Source organism: Neofelis nebulosa, chromosome X, assembly GCF_028018385.1.
Source record: "Neofelis nebulosa isolate mNeoNeb1 chromosome X, mNeoNeb1.pri, whole genome shotgun sequence".
Classification (NCBI taxonomy): Eukaryota; Metazoa; Chordata; class Mammalia; order Carnivora; family Felidae; genus Neofelis; species Neofelis nebulosa.
In genome coordinates this window covers 91,172,569-91,193,422 of record NC_080800.1, presented here as the reverse complement: position 1 = coordinate 91,193,422, position 20,854 = coordinate 91,172,569, and the positions used below count along the sequence as shown (strand labels likewise).

Sequence of the window (20,854 nt, the reverse complement as noted above, 5' to 3'; positions counted from 1 at the left end):
GATTCTTAAGAGCTGTCTATCCTTTGACAGGCAGTATTTTTTTTTTTTTTACTGATTAAAAAGAAACCCTGTTACCGTTCTATAATTATTTTAGTTGCAGTTGGTCCCAACTTGCCCCTCCTTTCAGGCACAGGTTTGCCTTCAGAGTAGGAGTGTCAACAAACCATCAGCAAACCTTGCTGTTCCACAGTGGTTTATGGAAAAAGAAGGGAATGCTCCCAGCTCTTCCTGAAATACATTCAAAACAATATTGACTGAGTGCTAGCAAAGTATGCTTGCTTCTCCGGCGCTCAGGAAGTTTATGTCTGACTTTAATTCCAAATGAGCACGCGCCATCAAAGCCAGACATTCCAATCCACAGCACAGGTTCCAGTGGTTGGAGGAGCTAGAAGCACGTTGGCCTCTAGTTGCTGTTTTTCAGTTGCTAGAGATTCTCTCCTGCTTAACTCTCTTCTCTAGACATCCAAGCCAACCAGAATTTCCCTAGTGCTGTAATAAAGGGTAAGGGTAACTGACATTAGCGCAGTGCTTTAGGCGCGGGGAAAGGGAGAACAGGGAGCCTCGTCGTCCTCGTAGGGTACGCAATAGGACCGATTTTTGATCCGTGCCCTCCCTTCTCTCTGGCCATCCGGGTCATGCACTCCTAATCGTGAGCAGTCAGACTGATAGCTTTATTATCACCGATAATAAATAATAAATAATGTACTCAGCAGCTAGCACGTCGTCATGATAAACTCCGTTTTTTGGGATCAGTAAAATTGAAAAAGAAATGGCGTATCATGGACGTATATGCTGAGCTAAGGTCATTCCTTTTTCTAATAGTGCCACTGGACTGGGAAATCAGAAAATGCCATAAAGTGCAACGGGATTTTTCAACAGGGCTCTGACAGAGTTACTCACGGTATTTTATTTTTTTAGGGGAAACGGAGAAATGTGTACAGAATAACAGTATGGTCTTTTCTGGTTGAAGAATCATGCTCAAACAGGGCTGGCGAAGAACTGTTTTCCAGTTCAGACAGGGTTCTATAAAGCTCTGCCACAGAGCTTTGGATTCGGTTTAGTCCTTGCTGTGGGAACCCGACATCACTGGTTCTTAAGGCTCCTTAGGTGATTCCAGTGCACAACCACGGGGCAGATCCACTGGTATGGGGTCAGTGGTTCGCATCCTACATTATATACTGTTTTTAGCATTCAGACGTCCCTTATTAATACCAGTAACAGCCTTCCAAATATCCAATGCTTGCTACTGTGTCACAGACGCTTGAAGCAAGGGTAGAAAGACAACATTTCAAGTTCATTTCAACTAGGATAAAGGTTTGGAAAATCACATGTAAAAAAGGGATGTGCCCACAGTCCACTAGGGACCTCAACCGGATGTCACTGGGACATTTCACAAATACCAAATTCCATCAAAACTCATTGATAAGAACAGCCCAATTACATGTGAATGCAAAGTTCATACAGGGGTACTCTTTTGGGGCTGAGAACAACAAGCAAAAGATCCGTTTTATGGAAATGATCGCCCCTCTTTATTTAGAAGCGGGTCACTGTGACCACAGGTTTTAGACCACATATCTCCAATTCACAAAAAAAGTTGGGGAGATGAGCAGAACACCAACACTGATTGGCATATCCACAGGCGCAGTTCGATTTTATCCCGTCGCTTTGGCAAACAGAAGAAACGAGGCACTTTATTACTGGAGACTGCACTAAAAATGTCCATGGGTCACGGAACAACATGTTCAAGGCCAATTATGTTGAGCGCAAAGACTTCAGGCAGTGGGGGACGGTAAGAAGCTTGTCTCCTCTCTGTCTCTGGAAGGGTACCAACCTCATAACATCAGTAAATAATTCTACGACCTTTAAAACTCATTTTATGAGCAAACTGGGTCAGTTAGTACGGAGTGAATTACATTCAAACAATTCCAACCACTTTATAACTAGGGGCGGGGGGAAGTAGCTGATTCCTTGCATCAGTGATATGTTAACTGGCAGCATTCACAAAGAGCTTGCTCGGTTGTAACTGACCCAATAGAGACACACGCACAAAACCACAACAAAAGGCAAGCAGCCCCCAAATGTACAGCCCCAGTCTTCACCTTGAACCTCTCCTGTGTTACCTGTTCATTGTATTTTTACTGAGCTCTGCAGAACCGTCTACTTTTTGCGGGGACCGGAGTATAGCTACTGTGAAGGGGAAGTTTTTGCAGAAATGGGGAATCCAATTTCCATTTATGAATGTGTAAAAAGCACTCTAAGGATCCTTTCTTTTTCCTTTCTGACTTTTCTATTTGTATAATAAATCTATCTCTCTAAGGAGCTTTAAGAACCAGTGATGTCAGGTTCCCACGCCAAGGACTAAACTGAATCCAAAGCTCTGTGGCAGAGCTTTACAGAACCCTGTCTAAACTGGAAGACAATATACATATATATGTATTTCCTACAATGAGCTAGACACTGTGCTAGGTGATTTGCATGCATTATTTTATTTAGTGCTCACACTACCTCTGCCAGACAGGTATTACCCCCATTTTATGCAAAGGAAACAGGGTTACAAAGGTTTTAAGTGACTTGTTGAAAGTTATAGAGGTTCTAGGTTGTGGAGGCAGGGCACACCCAGATCCACCTGACTACACGGGCCGAAATTGTCACTATGATGTGCGACCCTCTACCACGCTGCTTCCTTCCACTTCTTTCCTTCTTTCCTCCTCAAAGCCCAAAGGGGTGGGTGGGTGGTAGTATGGGAAGGATTTCAAAGAAAGAAGGACTAATCTATCTCTCTTTCATACCTCTCCCAAAGCTCTGTAATTCTGCAATTCCCCACACATAGCCTGGTCACCAGGACCCAAGAAAATACAGGTTTCTTACAGGCTCATGTTATGTCTTTTCCTCTCCAGTCTCTCTACGGTTTTGGAGACCACATTTTGCAAATCCCAAATAAGGGCATATATCCCAAGACCTTGTGTTTTCTCTAAGCAAACACAAGGGCAACATATTTAAAATCAAAACTCAAAAAACACTTGTGGCACCTAGGAGAGAGAGAGAGAGAGAGAGAGAGAGAGCGCACCGGCTCAATACGGACCTGTTGATTGATTGAGTCATTGGGGGTTGATCACACACGGAGAGTAATGAGCAAAGTTAGACTAAATCCTTATCAGTGGAATTCAACAGGGTGGTCTTTCTGACAAGTCTTTTTGTTATGGCCTTAATGTAGGCTTCCTGAACCTGGTGGCTTGTTAATCTGAAAGTACTTGTTTAGATACAAGGCTGTGGATTCTAAGAGACAAGCTGTTCATTATGAGTTCTAATCCTAGGCTGGAAGATGCCTATAAAGATTAAAACTTGTTTCCTTTTTTCTAACAATTAACAGCCTAGCTAAAGAGCGATCAATTGTAATCGGGGAACTGAGGAAGGTAATAAATGCATTACCGAGACCAGTTGCTTTACAGCACCATTTATTTAATCCTTAAATTTTGCAGGTTGTAAATTACTCATTAGAAGGCAGAAAGCAAAATAGCCGTAATCCATTTAGTGCCTCCAAACTCCGAAGACTTAGTGGAGGAAATCCATGGAAACAAGAGGCCTGATGTGTTCTTTCACTATTTCTTAATGGGCAAAGGTGGTTAAACAATAAGGATAAGCCCAAGTAATTATCCTGATGCGCTGGTCCATAGGTCAGGGGTGGGCTTGATTAAATTCATGGAGGGCTGACCCACAAACGGTGGGAAAATGCCCCTTCTTTTCCACTCAGCCCCGCAGGCAGCTAATCAATGTGCACATCTCACTTCCAGATTGTTTCATGAGACCAGAGCAATAGCCCGTAGCATTCATTAGGGCATTTGCTCCTATCTGTTGTTTTCTAATCAGTGCAGGGACTGGACAAGAGGCCAAGTGCCAGAGAGGAATTAGGAGGGGACGAGGAGGAGGCTGTCCCCCTCTCCATTCGCGGGAACACAGCTCCCAACTACAAAAGGTTCAATGTGAAAACAACTAGACAATTAGTTTGTAGGTTGCTTTACATATCCAGAAAGCCACGTATATGTGGCTTGAAGATGGATTGTATCAGCTTAACACGTAGACGCCGAACCATTTGCCGAGGACAATTTGTTTATACCAAGGACCAAATTCGATTTTAGACTCAGTGGTAATGGTGTAAACAATACACAGAATGCCTTTGGCGCTGGCACCCTATTTGTGTTTTGAGAGTAGAATCTGAATGTGTGCGCATTTCCTTTTTCAAAAGCGGGATCCCCTTTAAATATGTAACACAGCTTCTGGCTCTCCCTTAGCCTCTACACAACAGAATAGTTGCTGGCTCACTTCAGGGCTGAGTGGGTGTTTCGTTCCTGCTCCTTTGCCCTTCACTCTCGTGATCCATGGCTTATCTCTGAAGAAAGATGGTGTTAGGCTGTGAAACGGAGCTTTTCTCTTTCCAGAGGTAACCAGACCACAGAGAACCAAACCTGCTTCTGCAGTAGCAAACTGAGTTACCCAACACAAACTATCTCCATTAATTTTCTACTAGACAGTCTAATTAAGTTTGTGCTTCCACCAGGCTGGCACAGTGTCTCTCTCGTGTTCCATTCGATACCCACTCAGCTGCGGCTGCTCAATAAATCATTACTGACAATGAGACAAAATCTAATTTAAAAATTATAGGTGTTCTGGAAATGCGTTTATTCACTTTGTTAACGTGATTGTAAAACAAGTGTTTCCTAGATAGATCATTTAACCATGGCATGTGATAAAAAATACTTTTCTTCCCACATCTCACTTTTTTTTTTAGCTATGTTTTTTTTTTTTAACAGTAGAAAGCGATACTAAAGAATTTTATAGACCCCTGCCGTTAGAAATCCTGATATCAAAGCACCTGGAAAAACCGCAGAGACACCTTAGGAGATACTGACATGAGCTCACAGTAATTTTGCGAAGTAGAACTTGGAGCTTCTGTGTCACTCGTCTCAGGGAAGGGCCTGTTCTGGGCACTTTTGGTGGAGACAAGGAATGACATTTGGCCCCTTTCCTGGGGCTGAATTACCTATGTTTTCATTTTACTTACCCTGAGTGGATTTTCATTAAGGTAAGGGGGTTCACCTTCCACCATTTCGATTGCCATAATCCCCAGAGACCAGATATCAACTTTCGGACCGTAAGCTTTTCGAGTCACCACCTCAGGTGCCATCCAATAGGGAGTTCCCACCATAGTACTTCGTTTACTTTGCTCAGGGGTGATCTGGGCGCAGAACCCAAAATCAGCTGCAGAGAAGGAAAGTCCGTTAAAATCAAGTCAAATTCGTCTGTTTTTTTTTTAATGTTTATTTATTTTGAGAGAGAGAGAGAGCATGAGCAGGGGAGGGGCAGAGAGAGAGGGAGAGAGCAAATCCCAAGCAGGCTCAGCACGGAGCCCAACAAGGGGCTCGATCCCATGACCATAAGATTATGACCTGAGCTGAAATCAAGTCAGACGCCCAAATGACTGGGCCAGCCAGGTGCCCCAAATTCTTCTTATTTTTTTTTTTTAACAATAGATCACTTTCAGATATGGCTGTACCTTCTTCTGTTCGACACTGAGCTTTCCACAACTCCCTAGCTCATATCTATTATTACCTGATCTCTCCAGTGGCCCTGATTTTAAAAGGGTCTGAAATAACTTATGAATGTGATGTCATTTTTCCTAGACCTCAGTCTGGTTCCCTCCCCATTACTGTTCCTTTTAACTTATAGAATCTTTCAGTTTTCTATTTAGGTATTTATAATCCAGCAGATAGAAGTCACTAGAAATTCTGAAATGTTAACCCCTCAGAATCTGGCCACGATCTACAGGAACACAGAATTAGAAAAAATTCTTTACTTCAAACTGGGCTCTAAATGCCTTTAAACCAATCACCTTCAATAGCCATTTTCGTCTTAAGATAGACAGTAAATGAGCAGAAATCCTCCAATATTCTTTCAAACACCATCTGAACCAAAATACCTACTCAATTTAACAGAGCCATCCATCCCAAGAAGGATATTGTCACTCTTTATGTCTCTATGGATCACTTGGTTTGAGTGCAAGAAATCCAAAGCTTGGAGGCACTATTGAATCAGAAAAATAAAAAGTTCTGATTATATCGCAAAGAATTTAAAACAATTTACATTTCGTTTCTAGATATACTTGGGGCAAAGGCATACTTTTGCATTGTCAAGTCAAATAGATTACTATTGTATTATCATTTTGAAATCACATTACTGTTTACATCAATGCTGTAACTTAGCAGAATACATTATAAAAGCTTCTGAGTCAGCCAAACTAACCAATTAATAGTCATACTTTGACCTAGTATCTGGAGGGTACGGATTCAGCTTGGTCTTATACAGGTGTACTAAGCTTCTGTATCCACGGTATTTAATTCAGTAGGCCTGAAGTGGGACCCAGGAATCTGCCTTTAAAACGAGTGCCCCAAGCTACCTCTGATGGACAGCCATGGTTGGGAACCACTTCTAGTCTATGAAGTGGCTACAGTTACTTGCTTGGAAATGGCTTTGCATCATGCAACATGGAAACCGTAGACTCAGGGTAGAATATTCTCCTAAGTATTAGAAGCTTGCTTCACTGCATGAATAGAAAATACATGTGTTTGGTGGATATGCGTACATCCTTGGGGAGGAGGAAAGGCAGATGGGAGGAGAGCAAGGGAGGAGGAAATTTGAGCAAACCATTTAAAATAAAACACAAGCAAAGACTGGCTGAAATTACTTGGTTTTGTGTTCCCACCATTGGTTTTCAAGTTGCAGCAGTGGGTCAGAGTTCCTATTTGTGTCTAGAGAAAACCTCACCACAATGAATGGGGTGGAGGGTAATGCCCCGGATGAGACTCCAGAGAGGGGTGTGTTTTTAAATATTGAAAAAAATATAAGAAAACATGTCCTCCGTTTAGCTCAAAACCAGGGATATGACACCGTTATTGGAAAAGAGGCAGACTCAGGCCCCCTGGAGGGGGTTGAGGGATGTCCAAATTGGACTGTGAAAGCAACGACTGTCTGGGCTGAGGGAGGACCTTGCTTAAATTGCTTTCTCGAGAATGATGGGATTATAGTGGTTTGTAATTCACGTGGCTCACGTTGTGTGTGCAGGACAAAATCATCAGCGTGTAAAAATTCCCCCAAATGTGAAAAAACTTCCGTGCCACCATTGCTGTTTTCTGTGTTCATCGAGACTACAACATGCAGGCCGAGCATTCACCTTGCAAATGGCATAACAGAGTTCAAAAGATCCATAGCAAAATGACCAGAATATACAACAGGCTGGGAAGGGAGGGTAGGAAAGTGCGATTAGGAAAGGATTTAAATTGAAGTTAGGCTCTCCAATTTTTTTCCACAGAAAAGACACGCGATCATTGCTCTGATGTTCTACACATTCTGGATAATCAGAGAAAAAGGACTGCCGGTTTTAGTGTTGTCATCTGCTAGAAACGCTCTATTTTCTTACCTCTCTGCACACAGCTGCTATCTGGCCTTCATCCATACAGGTCTCGGTGACCACATCAGTCAAAGAGCCGCCAGCCAAGTATTCCATGACCACCCATAGTTCATCACCCACTAAGTAGCTATAAGAAGAGAATAAAAAGACTTTGACTCAGGTCTAAGGAAGTGGGGACTCTTTTATATCCCCATTAAGGTAATTTACAATTAATGTCTGCATTTGGCCATATTATATAACAAAAGGAAAATATCCATGACGGTGATGAGATATTCCTTAGCATTAGAGAATATGCATGAAAGTCAAAGGATCATCAGATATAACTGCACACCATGGAGGGAGGAAAAGAGCAAGGAGGCCTCTGGTGACTGATTACTGTCAGTCATTCCACTATAAAAGCTACTTTCAATAAACAGGATCAGTGAATAGCCACTATGTTATATCATATGCCATAATGTTGACTTCTTGGACTGAACTGGCCCATGGTATACAGAGTTGCAAGATATGCATTCAGATCTCAGCATTGATTTTGAGGCTACTGGATTAATTACTGAACTCTTTTCAAGCAGTTTCTGAATCAAAAAGACTCCTGTTCACAATGGGTTTACCGTGCTGAGGTCTCAATCCTCCAGCAGAAATCAGGGGCAACATGCCCAATTTCTTTAGGCACCTATTGAGGAGCACGCGCAGATGATCAAACATGGGGAGGAAGGTCACCAGAGCCCTACAATTTGGACAAAATTCAAAACATCTGGAGTCATCTGAAGGCACAGTAGCAGGATGATCGGGTCTCTCTTCCCCTCCCCGCCCCAACTCAGCGAGAGAGAAATTTTGGAGAATGGAGTGAGCCCACTGATCCTGTCCTGCCCTAAGTTTGACATCAATAAGAAGCAAGACTTTCTATCCAGTGGTGCTCGAACTGCAGTGCCTATAAGATTCACCTGGGGAGCCTATTAAATGTGAAAATTACAGGCTCTACCTCATCAGTAACAGAAAGCATCCTAGAAATCTCCATTTTGTACAAATGCCATTTTGACAAAATGAAAAAAGCAGAGTGAAGTCCCTCTGCTACAGATAGTCCCTAAATGGCACTTTATGAAACATAGGCTTCGCCTGTAAAATTTGACTCCTTTTTTTTTTTTTTTTTTTTAAATCTCCCTTTTCCCCTTTCTTTCCCACCGGTCCACCTGGCACAAAACACAGAAAGCAAGATTTTAAGCTCATTGAGGTTGCAGACCTAGTCTTACTTCCTTTATATCCCCCCAGAGTACACAGCACAGCGGTGCTAAACAAACACTTACTGAAATTGAATGAGACAGATGTTAACCACAAGTGAAGAGTTAGCGCTGTCTTTAAATGCCTATTTATAACCCACTGCTAATACCACTGATGAAAGAGACATTAATTACCTGGTCTAGGAAAAAGGTTTGAGATTAAAGTCTCAATTCCCTAGACCTCACTGTCAGTTAATCACAAAGCGCCCATTAAAGCGGGGCCATTACAGCCAGCCCTCTTCACTTAGACACCCAGAGACTGCACTGGCTCCAAACAGTTGATGAAGTGTTTAAAACACCGCAGCTCTCCTCTATACGCAGTAGTCTATTTCCTGCCAACACGGAGTCACGATGCTCAAAAGGAAATTACACAAACTGCTCATGCTTAGAAGCGAGACCATAAAATGTGTCTTCAAATGTTTGATGGTGGACAAAGAAAAGTGGGTGCAAATTTAGCAATAGATGTGATACTCTACTCTTTTGCAGCATCCGCGAGGTTTTTCTACATTTGAGAAGTATTTGGAGAACGGATGCTAAATGAACAGATGTTAAATAAAATAATTTGCCAAGAAAAGAAAACAAGTACACAATGAGGGAAACCACTTACCTATCTAAATAATTAACAATATTGGGGTTCTTATTTTCCCTCATGACCAGAATTTCATTAATAATTAATTCCTTTTTGGGCTGCTGTTGAAGGTTCATCTGCTTTATGGCCACCTGAATGGTGATTAAAATGCACAAATGAGTTACAGTCACTAAACACACACATCCATATATATATATGGCACACAGAGTAAGGCATACAAATTCTTTATCTTACTAGGCTCTTTCTCAGTGCCACAAACCCATACCCCTTTTCTTTGGTCAATCACGAGTAAACCATCCACTTTAGACACTTTGGACATCTATGAAATAGATTCCCATGTCAACCCAGTGCCACCCATTTTATCAGACATAGGTGCTATCAAAGAAGAAATGTGATTCATATGAATTAAAGGACAATTAAAAAATCAGGATTGAATGTTAGCACTCACCTCTTGTCCTGTTGCAATGTCTAGCGCTGTATAAACAGTACCTGATGCCCTGTGAAGGTGAAAGTTATCAAATGAATAAGCAATCCAGCTGTTATCCATAGATTTTACTTGAAATAAAATGTCATTATTTTTAGGAGAGGGAAATCAGCAAACTCAAGATTCAAGGATGAAATAACCACGGAACGCCCCTTTTGTGTGGTAATTACAGCTGAAACAGTCTTAATGTATCCCTTTGGGTGGGCCAGTAATTCCAGTCGGACTTTCCAGCACTATGCAGTAATGAATTGAGCAAAATGGCCCTGCTCCTTTTAGGAAGCTCCTGGAATATTCTGAATACTCCCCGGATGTGGCAACAGCTAACATTGTAGTCCTCTGATTAAACTGAAGTACGGTTTAGGAAATAATACATCATCTCTTGTTTAGGCAACTGTAACTTAACCTTTCCTCTTAGCACATGGACAGAGTGCTTTTCCCATAGATATCTCTTTTTTTTTTTAATTTTTTTTATGTTTGTTTATTTTTGAGACAGAGAGAAACAGAGCATGAGTTGGGGAGGGGCAGAGAGAGGGGGAGACACAGAATCCGAAGCAGGCTCCAGGCTCTGGGTTGTCAGCACAGAGCTCGATGCGGGGCTCGAACCCACGAACCGTGAGATCATGACCTGAGCCGAAGGCGGACACTCAACCAGCTGAGCCACCTGGGCACCCCTCATAGATTTCTGACTCTTAAGAATATTTTTATGTAACAAATCAATCACACTCAGTGTCGTACTTACCTAGTGCTGCAGCTACACCAAGTTAACGACAACACAGTCTTACTATTGAGACATTTTTTTTTTCAAAATTTCTCAACAGCTTCTACTATGACGTTTCCCTCCAACCCATCACCCTTTAAAAATCTATCATTCCTAAGGTCCTGGTAGTATTCATGCTCCCATTCTAACTTCAATTGTAGGGGTCCTTTGCTTTGCACATAGAAATTGTGTAGTGAAGCTGAATTCACAGTGACAACGTTCTGTGAAACACACATGCATTCTGAACCACATCCCTACCTCTATTCCCAAGAAAAAGGAAAACCCCGTCAATTTCATCGAAATGTTTGTGGTGAGTAAAGGAATAAGAATGGAGATCAGTCCTGTGATTCACAGGACACGGTAATGCTCCAACATTGCTACTTAAAATTTCTAGTAATTGTTGTTTCTCCTTTGTTCTCTATACATCACTTGCTCTTTTGTTTTCTGGGTCCAGGATTTCTTTTCTTATGTCAGCCATTTCTTTGCCATTCTTCTCCTTTCTTCTACTTGGATGAACCAAAATATTTCTCCTAAGCCTAGGAAGTTTACATTACCTGCTCCTAATGAATAAAATGAGTGGGGTAGTATAAGGAATATTTGACTACTAAGAGAGATCTGAGTCCTAATATTTATCCTAACATCAACAAGCTGTGTGACCTTGGGCCAGTCACTTCCCTGTTCTGGGCTTCAGTCCCCTCAACTGAGAAAACAGTGATCACAAGAACAGTAAAAATATATGGAGCATGTTGTGCATGTCAGACAACGCACTAAGAATTTAATATAAATCACCTTATGTCTATTACCTCCACATTACAGACAAGGAAGCTGAGGCTCAGAGAGGTGAAGTGACCTGCCCTAAGTTAAACAGCTTATAGTCCAAGTCTGTCTGACTCTCTGACCTGTAAAATATAGGAAATGGGCCACTTTATTTCTACAGTTCTTTATTTTTTGAAATTTTCAAAATTTAATTATTTTTATTATTTTTTAAAGGTTTTGGTTTTTTTTTTTGAGAGAGAGAGAGAGAGAGAGAGAGAGAGAGAGAGAGAATGAGTGGGGGATGGGCAGAGAAAGAGGGTGAGAGAGAATGTAAGCAGGCTCTGTGCTATCAGCATAGAGCCTGACTTGGGGCTTGAACTTACGAACCATGAGATCATGGCTTGAGCTGAAATCAAGAGTTGGATGCTTAACTGACTGAGCCACCCAGGAGCCCCACAAAATTTATTTCAAAGTAGTATCTATGCCCAACGTGGCGCTTGAACTCACAACTCCGAGATCAAGAGTTGCACGCTCCACTGACTGAGCCAGCCAAGCTCCCTAATTTCTAACGTTCTTGAATTTCATGATGTACAATCTACAAATTCTGCTCTCTTGATTCTGCATAGGTACATACATATCTATTGGAACTTGACTAAAAGATTGCCCTTACTCAACAGGTGTCACCTAAAGCAGGACTTACAAGTTTCAGAAATTCCTCAGGTTTGAGGCTGATGTGAAATCAGCCTCTCAGTTTTGTATATTTGAGATTCTGGGTTCAGAGCACGCGGTCTGTGCTCATTAAGTATTTGCTGAATGAAAAAATTAATAAAAGTCTTTTCAAACAAACATGCAACTGCAACAAAACCTTTCCTTTCTGTGGAGGAATCTTCTACATAAACCAACATAAAACACTTCCCTTGTGGAATAAGCTATCAGACATTTCTGATTTCAGGTGCCACTTTGTGATTGGTCCTTCTGAACTCAGAATCACCTGGGCTCAAAAGAAAAGATCACCTTGACTTGGTGTGTATTTCAACTGCATGAGTCCCGAACAACTACCTAAATCTGTTTGTAGAATTATATTCAAAAATGCCTTTACTTGGGGCACCTGGGTGGCTCAGTCTGAGGTTAAGCATCTGACTCCTGATTTCAGCTCAGAAAGTGATTATCGTGGTTCATGAGATCGAGTCCCACATCTGTCTCTGCACTGACAGTGCTGAGCCTGCTTGGGATTCCTTCTCTCTCTTTCTGCCTCTCCCCTGCTCATACATGCTCTCTCTCTCCCTCAAAATAAATAAATATTTAAAAAATACCTTTTCTTGCACATTTCCTTCAGATGCCATAAAAGTAACAGTATCTGCAAAATGAGACAATGATAGCATCTTCCTCACAGACCCACAGGAAATTGAAAGGCACAATCTATGTAAGCATTCAGTCCTGTGCCCAGATCAGAGTTGGCGCTTAACATGGTAACTGCTATTATTATCAGTTTACTTCCCGATCTCCAAGCCAAAACATCCTTGCTAGTGCTTATCCCTATTTTCAAAAAGGACAAAGGTAGTGGGGCACCTGGGTGGCTCAGTAGCTTGGGCAGCCGACTCTTGATTTCAGCTCAGGTCATGATCTCACGGTTGTGAGATCGAGCCCCACGTTGGGCTCCGTGCTGACAGCTTGGGATTCTCTTTCCCTCTCTCTCTGCCCTCCCCCCTCCCCTTCTCTCTCTCTGTCTCTCTGTGTCTCTCTCTCTCTCTCTCTCTGTCAAAAATAAATAAATAAACTTAAAAAGAAACAAAAAGGACAAAGGACAAAGGGGGCTTACTGGAATGCTTTATAGAGGTTCCACGTCCCTTTTTTTAAGTGTTTTTGCCTTTTTCTTTCTTTTTGGAATGCCTTTATTGAACAAAACCATATGTAAAAATCCCTCAATATAAAATAGGAGCTGCTCCAGCTAAAGCTGCTAGGGAGAGAGGCCCAACATCCCTGCCCCAGTGGCTTTCCCCTATTCACCACCCTGTCCCCTGCCCCCAATCCCATTTCTACTGTCCTAAAAGCTAAACTTGTGATTGACTTGGAGTGCAAAGGGGATTAGTGTTTAACATCTCTAGAGATTTACCTTTCAAATCCTTGGGTTTTGGGCCCCCCAACCTCCCTCAGCATTTCATTGTCTTAAATTGCTAGAGTCCTAACGCTGGAATCCCAATATCCTGGATTTTGTGGCATTCTGTGGTATAGAATTGCCACAAATCCCTAATCCACAGAGGTTTAAAGGCCCTGAAATTCTAGAACATCAGTTATTAACTAAAAAATTAGCTTTTCTCATTCTCCCTTCTCCCACCTTAGCGCCTACATGCAATTGTCCAGGGGGAGCCATTTTCTCCTTCAACTCTTGTTCCCAGCCTTAAAATGGTGATATTCTCTTCCACCCCTCTTCTCACCCCACCCTCCACCCCCAAACATGTCAGGCGCTTGGAATTCACAGCTCTGATCAATAGAGCTTGGTCGGCCCAACTTTTGGCCCTCACAGAATCCTCAACGCAAACTCAGGTACTAACCTGCAGAATACAATTTTGTGCCCTTGCCTCCCACTTGATCTTTGCACCTTAAACACTTCTCCACACGACAGCTCTGATGCCTTCCCATAGTCCAACAATTTAAGATTCAACTGGTATGAATGTGAATGTCTCTCCTTCACTTATTCCTATGAGCCAAGTGCTCTCCTTGCCTGCTCATAGGTTATGAACCATAGTCCTTGCCCCCATCTGCTCAATCCTTCCTGGGTTCAAATCCCACCAGTTCCTAGTTGTGTGACCCTGGGTAAGTAATTTAACCTCTACGTAGCTCAGGAACAAAAGAGGATTAAATGTATACGGTGGTGAAAGCCAGTTCTTCAAACACATTGCCAATACACATCAGCAATGACATCATCATCATCATCATCATCATCATCCATAGTCTATAGTTTGGGAACTTAATGAATATATTAGGCAACAACCAACCTAATAATAATAGTTACCATTATTAATATAATAACCATTAATATGATAATAATAGCCATTATTATTAGGAATTATATTATATTATATTATATATTATATTATATTATATTATTATTAGGCATCTCATTTAAATATCTGGGAGTTTCCAAGATATTTGATTTCCAAATTCCTAACAGGAATTTTACATTTACCTAAGGTGGAACTAATTAAAATATCATTTTCTTTTCATAAGAAAAGATTTCATTTCTTCATTTCAAAGAAATACATTTCTTTTCAGCTAGAATGATAACTTTTGATTACCTTGCATAGCTCACTGATCAAAAGCTCTAAGCAGCAGTTACACAATGTTTGCCTAACAAAGTTTGAGAAATAAGCTATTGTTTAATAATATGGTCTAATACTTTTAATTATTCATGTCCTGGAGTTCATAAAAACAAATAACTGAAGGGATCCTTTGTGGTGAAGCTGGGAAGCACTTTCCTTGTAAGAGGGAAGCACAGTAGTGTATACTCCTAAAGAAACAATCTTTGAACCAACAAACATGTCACACTGATTCCCCCCAAAATGGGCCTTGTAACAGCCTGGGCTATGTTGAAGTATCTCAAAGGCTATCTTTACAAAATCAATCAATCAATCACTTTAAGAAAAAAAAAAGGCAGTTCCATGCAGCATTTTGGGACATAAGAATGCCAGGAATCAAACTAACAAATATGAAAGTTAAAACTCCCAATTCTCGGGCGCCTGGGTGGCACAGTCGGTTAAGCGTCCGACTTCAGCCAGGTCACGATCTCGCGGTCCGTGAGTTCGAGCCCCGCGTCGGGCTCTGGGCCGATGGCTCGGAGCCTGGAGCCTGTTTCCGATTCTGTGTCTCCCTCTCTCTCTGCCCCTCCCCCGTTCATGCTCTGTCTCTCTCTGTCCCAAAAATAAATAAAAAACGTTGAAAAAAAATTAAAAAAAAAACAACTCCCAATTCTCGAGTATATTGGGCTGGTGGGCCAAAATGGTCAACACTGTCAATTTAACTTTTATGCCAGTTAATTACATTGATCTCTCTTATCTCTCCATTCCAGTTATATCGAAGCCAGATTGCAATGGGGGGAACATTTGTTTATGATGGGGTTTTTATTTCTTCCAAACCTCAGTCACTCAGATGGTATAAAGAAAGCATGCCTTATCAGGACTCAAGGGAAAAGAGAGATCATCCAGTTTAACTTCATTAAAGATGGGAAATCTGAAGCCAAGAGAGTAGGATGAATGTGCCCCAAGATGACACAGCTAGTAAGTAACAAAAGCCTCCCAATTTTGAGCAAGAGATATTTCAGTTAACCTCCACGATGGTTCAAGAATATTAAACCAACAGATTGCTCAACTGTTGGGCCTCATCATCAATTACAGCGTGATGAGTACTGCTGGGTTCTTGGCATCACATTAGATACTTCATCAACAATTTCTTCTTGACCTGGCCAAGCACTTAGTACTCAAATGGAAACATTGGCATCTAGCCTAAAGAGTCTAGAAAGAAACAAACAATGCACTGTTTCTCCCTTTTCCTCCCAAGACAAGTCCATTTAATTATCAGCAATCTTCATCAGGTTTTGATGCTTCCTGCTAAGAGCCGATGTCAAGCCACGATCATGAGTAGTTGCCAGAGCCACAGCATGGTAAGATTTATAATTTAGATTAATCACTCGTATTTCAGCATGGAAATGGATTTGAGGAGGGAAAGAAAGGCAGGCAAGTGAGGCTAGAAGGAAGCTCACAGACTAAGAGAACAGGAAGAGGGCAAGACAACTGGAGAGCTCAGGGAGATCCAAGGAGAGCCTCATGGTAATAAGAGCAAGGGAGCCAGAAGGATAGGGCAGTATTCACATTTAAGGTTTTATAAGCATAAATATGATGCTAATGAGGTCACAGGGATTTAATCCACACTGAGATGTTTTTTTTAAATTTTTTTTAATGTTTACTTATTTTTGAGAGAGAGAGAGAGAGAGAGAGAGAGAGAGATGGGGCGTGAATAGAGGAGGGGCAGAGAGAGAGAGAGAGAGAGAGAGAGAGATGCAGAATTTGAAGCAGGCTCTGGGCTCCGAGCTGTCAGCACAGAACCTGACCATGGGATGTGAACCTGTGAATCACCAGATAATGACCCAAGCTGAAGTCAGACGCTTAACCGATTGAGCCACGCAGGTGCCCCAAGGATGGTTGTTTTTTTACATCTACTCCTACTTCTGCTGCTAGAAAAGGTCATCTTGTTTATTGAACCTTACACTCTGCTTGCTCTCTACAAATGGGCGATCTCACTGCTCACCCTATACAATTTTACAAATGAGGAACCTGGAACTGGGGAATGCTAAGTAACCTGCCCAAGGTTACACAGTTTGTCAGCAGCTGAAGTCACAAATGCATTAGTTGGACTCCACAGTCCACACTCTTAACTACCATTTCATGTTCCGTTACAGATCTTTAGCTTTTGTACATCAATGCTAAGGGCAAGCATAGTACTTCCTAAAGTCTGGCCTTGTATCTACTATGCGAAAGTGCCTCCCTAAAATATTTCTCTTGCCTCTAATTTCCTGCTTAACTTAGTCCACATGCCCCCTCTGTAAGCCATTTAGTTTGCCCCTGCGCAACTTGGTTTGATTCCTTTGGCATAACAATAGGAGATGGTTCTTTTGTTTTCAGACTCCATTAAGATTGCTCATGTGGCCAAGAGTGGGCTAGTTCTTAGGGCTGGACTTTCTGTTCTGCTGAGTATTCAAAACACAGTTACTACATGTAGGCCCTTATCTTGCTATACTAATGCACCTGTCATAAAAATACCTAGATATCATATGGTCCAACACTACCACACATCTACTCATTTGGTTGAGGCACATGCCCTGTTGTGTTCAGGAATGGTGATGAACAGTGTCACCACTCAGGCAACAGCTCTTTCAGAGGGGGTTCCAGTGTTTCTTTTTGTGTAGTTTGCCTCTTAAAAATGTATCACTAAATCCAAAAAAAAAAAAAAAACCCACCATAAAGTTTTGTACAGATCATGTTGTCCAAGTGCCTTTCTAAGTACCCAGAATGGAGCCGGGTCCAGGTGGTCCAGTCTTTACTTATTAGAATTATAGATTGGAACAGGGAATTTTCTGTTCCTTCGCTAGGGCATGACGTTCCCCAGAGTATCCGTGGTCATCTAATTTTAAATAGAGCTGTAACACATTATGGGTGTGGGGCCAGGGAGCTCCATGTGTTACAGCCTAGTGATAATGAGGCCACAGTTACAGGCTTTAATCCCTGGAAAGGCCAACATGAAGCCTAGCCAGCTGTTTCACACAGTGCACGCCACTGGCTTCAAGACGGCCTAGACAGGAAAGGGGGGCAGGCGGCTTCATACAAGCTCATTACTATGGCTGGAAAAAAAACAAAGTGTAAGCCCTGCTAATGGTGGCTGATTGAGTGGCATCATCCTTCTTTACAAGGGACAGCACACAACACAGTGCATTTAAGAGCATCTTCACAAATGCTAATGTATTCCCAATCTCCTTCATCACAAAGGCTATTATAAAGCTCAGACTACATCTATTTAGTGCCTCCTAGCTGTGCGCTACCTTGTATAGCCCAAAACAGATCCAATGAGGAAGCAAATACTTTTCTGCTTTGGGTGGTCCTACCCAAAGAATCGCTTGGGTAAGCACACTAGACACCGCTTGTGCTCTTGTGCATAGTTTCTTGAACAAAGCAAAACAAGTCAGAGGTTTTATTCTCAGCACTTATCCCTGAGTTCTATGCTTTACGCCCCTTTGTCAGGTCCTCTTAACAAGCTGTTATTCATCAAGTCCTCTAAGAAACAAGTTTCAAAACGATTCATCTTCCATATGGGAACTTTATGTCAGAGGCAGAAGAAGAGGGCTCCTCACTGAGTAGCAAAGATTAGTCTGAGAAAGGCCTAACATGATATATTTACTTTCTCAAGCCTTAAAATGAAAATGAGTTGAGGGGAACAGGGACTGAAGTCTTCCAAAACAACGAGAGAAGAGGTTTATCTGCAATTACTGATGGCTTGATCATATCATTCCATAAAATTATATGATTGGCAAAGATCCAGATGTTGGACAAAATCCCTGTGGCCAAATGTCCTTATTCACAGGAGGAAATCAGTTTCAAGCAGTGCAGGCGCCCCTAGAGCCCCTTCTTAAACGTTCTCCCTTTTGGAAATCAGTGTGTGTATGAGTTTTTATTATAATCCTAGATTCCCAAATAAATTAACGGGGCTGCGGTGGTAGGGTGTGGGCCAACAGGCACTCCTGTACATTGTTAGTCAGCATGTCACATGGAACAACCTCTATGGTGGGGGGCAACTTAGCCATTACAAGTATCCCTTCGTGGGGCGCCTGGGTGGCTCAGTCAGTTAAGCATCTGACTTCGGCTCAGATCATGATCTCACAGCTCATGACCTCACACCTCTGGGTTCAAGCTCCATGTTGGGTTCTGTGCTGACACCTCAGAGCCTGGAGCCTGCTTCGGATTCTGTGTCTCCCTCTCTCTGCCCCTCCCCCACTTGCACGCTGTCTCTCTCTCTCTCTCTCTCTCTCTGAAAAATAAACATTAAAAAATTTATAAAGAAAGTATCCTTTCATGTAACAATTCCACTTTCAGTAGTTTAACCTAATGATCGATTTGCATATGTATGAAATGGCTTCTTTGTGAAGATCTTCACTGAAGCCTTGTTTATGTGAGCAAAATACTGGAAACAAACTAAGCGTCTATTGATGAGGCTCTGATTGGCTATATTATGGTACATCCAGAAAAAAAAATACCACATCTGTTAAAAACAATGAGGTACTGATACGAAACCATCTCTAAGACACAGGCAAAGGACAAAATAGGAGATTCATAACATGTTACCACCTGCGTTAAAAATATACCTACAACAAACACATGTGTACATGCACAAATACACACAGAAATGTACCACATGTGCCCAAATACAAGGTATGGTATCCACTCCCCCCAGTTTTTTCCTCAGGAAAAAGGGGAATTGCCTTATATTCAAATCCTTATAAAATCTCTCCTGTAATATGGTAATTCTTCATGTTCATTTGTTTTTATCCATAAAGTACTATTTGGGATTGACACCTTAGGTTGAAACATTCTCAATCAATGCCAGTTTGGATACTCATAGAGAATATCTGTCAGAATTGGAAAGAAAGGATGTAAATAAATTATTTCTGAAGGTATGATCAGAACTGCAAGTGTTGGATGTCATAAACAAGCTTTGTAAAGGTCACTTTCAAAATTAATGCAGTGAAAAGGGCACCCATTAGCCAACGATAGGAGAGTTTGAACATCAAATACAACAGTGAATACAACTGACTGAAATGGATTCAATATATAAAGGCCTGTGAGCTTATAAAATTTTTTTCATAAAAGAAAATGCTTCCTTCTCTCACTTAAAATCAAAACACCCCTCATAGGACACTTCTGGAAGTAACTCAGGTACCAACTCCTTACACTGAAATTGGCAATTAAAACTTAAGCATTTAACTTGATTTGCCTGTATGAACTATATTTCAGAGTAACCAAAGACCCCCAGCTGATGAGGTAAAGTTCTTTTCAACAAAAGCACTGCAGGTAATAAAATGTAGAAGGTATGATAGTTTTAGAAAATCACGATCTGGGGGCACCTGGGTGGCTCAGTCGGTTAAGTGTCCAACTCTTGGTTTTGGCTCAGGTCATGATCTCATGATTCATGAGTTTGAGCCCCACACTGGGCTCTGCACTGGCAGTGTGGAGCCTGCTTGGGGTTCTCTGTTTCTCTGCTCGCTCCCTCCCCAGGGAGCTCTAAGTAAGTAAATAAACCTAAAAAAATAAAATAAAAAGTGGTATCACAGAGAGTTACGATGTGAAGATCTAAATGTACACCTGCAAAATAATCATGTAAATGTTATATGGGTGGGTAACTGCAACCAGAAATAAAATATCCAGGGACACAATAGCAGTGGATTCAAAAATATTGTATCTAAAGATGTTAGAGGAGATTCAGATGATGTACTTGGATTGCTGCTGGGTGACTCAAAGCAGGGCTATAGTGATTACAAAAACAATGATGTTAAAGATGCACATTAAGATTTTGAATTATACTCAGGAAATGCGAGAGTAGAAAAATCTCTCTCAACGTAAACATTATTTTATATAATGTGTGTGGGGGGGGTTTGTCTGGTTTTTCAAGTAGGCTTTACACCCAACATGGAGGTCAACGCGGCACTCGAACTCATGACCCTAAGATCAAGACCTGAGCTGAGACAGAGTTGGATGCTTAATTGACAGGGCCACCCAGGTGCCCCATATAATGTGTGGTTTGAAATATATAAATAAGAGTGATTAGCAAGTTAAACATCATAAATAGATATTTACCACTTGTGTATCTAACAGTTTACATGTTCAGATAAGTAAAAAAACTGTTTTTAAAAATTATGTCATTGGGGGCGCCTGGGTGGCTCAGTCAGTTAAGCGGCTAGCTTCAGCCCAGGTCATGATCTCATAGTTCATGA

General features: G+C 41.6%; 1 protein-coding gene across 20 annotated transcripts in view; it reads right to left on the bottom strand.

The window, feature by feature from the left end:
• The window catches only part of PAK3 (p21 (RAC1) activated kinase 3), a 255,827-nt gene that overhangs the window by 21,232 nt on the left and 213,741 nt on the right, over positions 1-20,854 (bottom strand). For all 20 annotated transcript variants that reach the window (XM_058714311.1, XM_058714316.1, XM_058714317.1 and 17 more), the window contains 5 exons: positions 9,774-9,822; positions 9,344-9,456; positions 7,472-7,589; positions 5,979-6,078; positions 5,060-5,256 (listed from right to left, as the gene is read on the bottom strand). In XM_058714311.1, the coding sequence (XP_058570294.1) occupies positions 5,060-5,256; positions 5,979-6,078; positions 7,472-7,589; positions 9,344-9,456; positions 9,774-9,822 (577 nt within the window). The remainder of the gene's footprint in view (positions 1-5,059; positions 5,257-5,978; positions 6,079-7,471; positions 7,590-9,343; positions 9,457-9,773; positions 9,823-20,854) is intronic.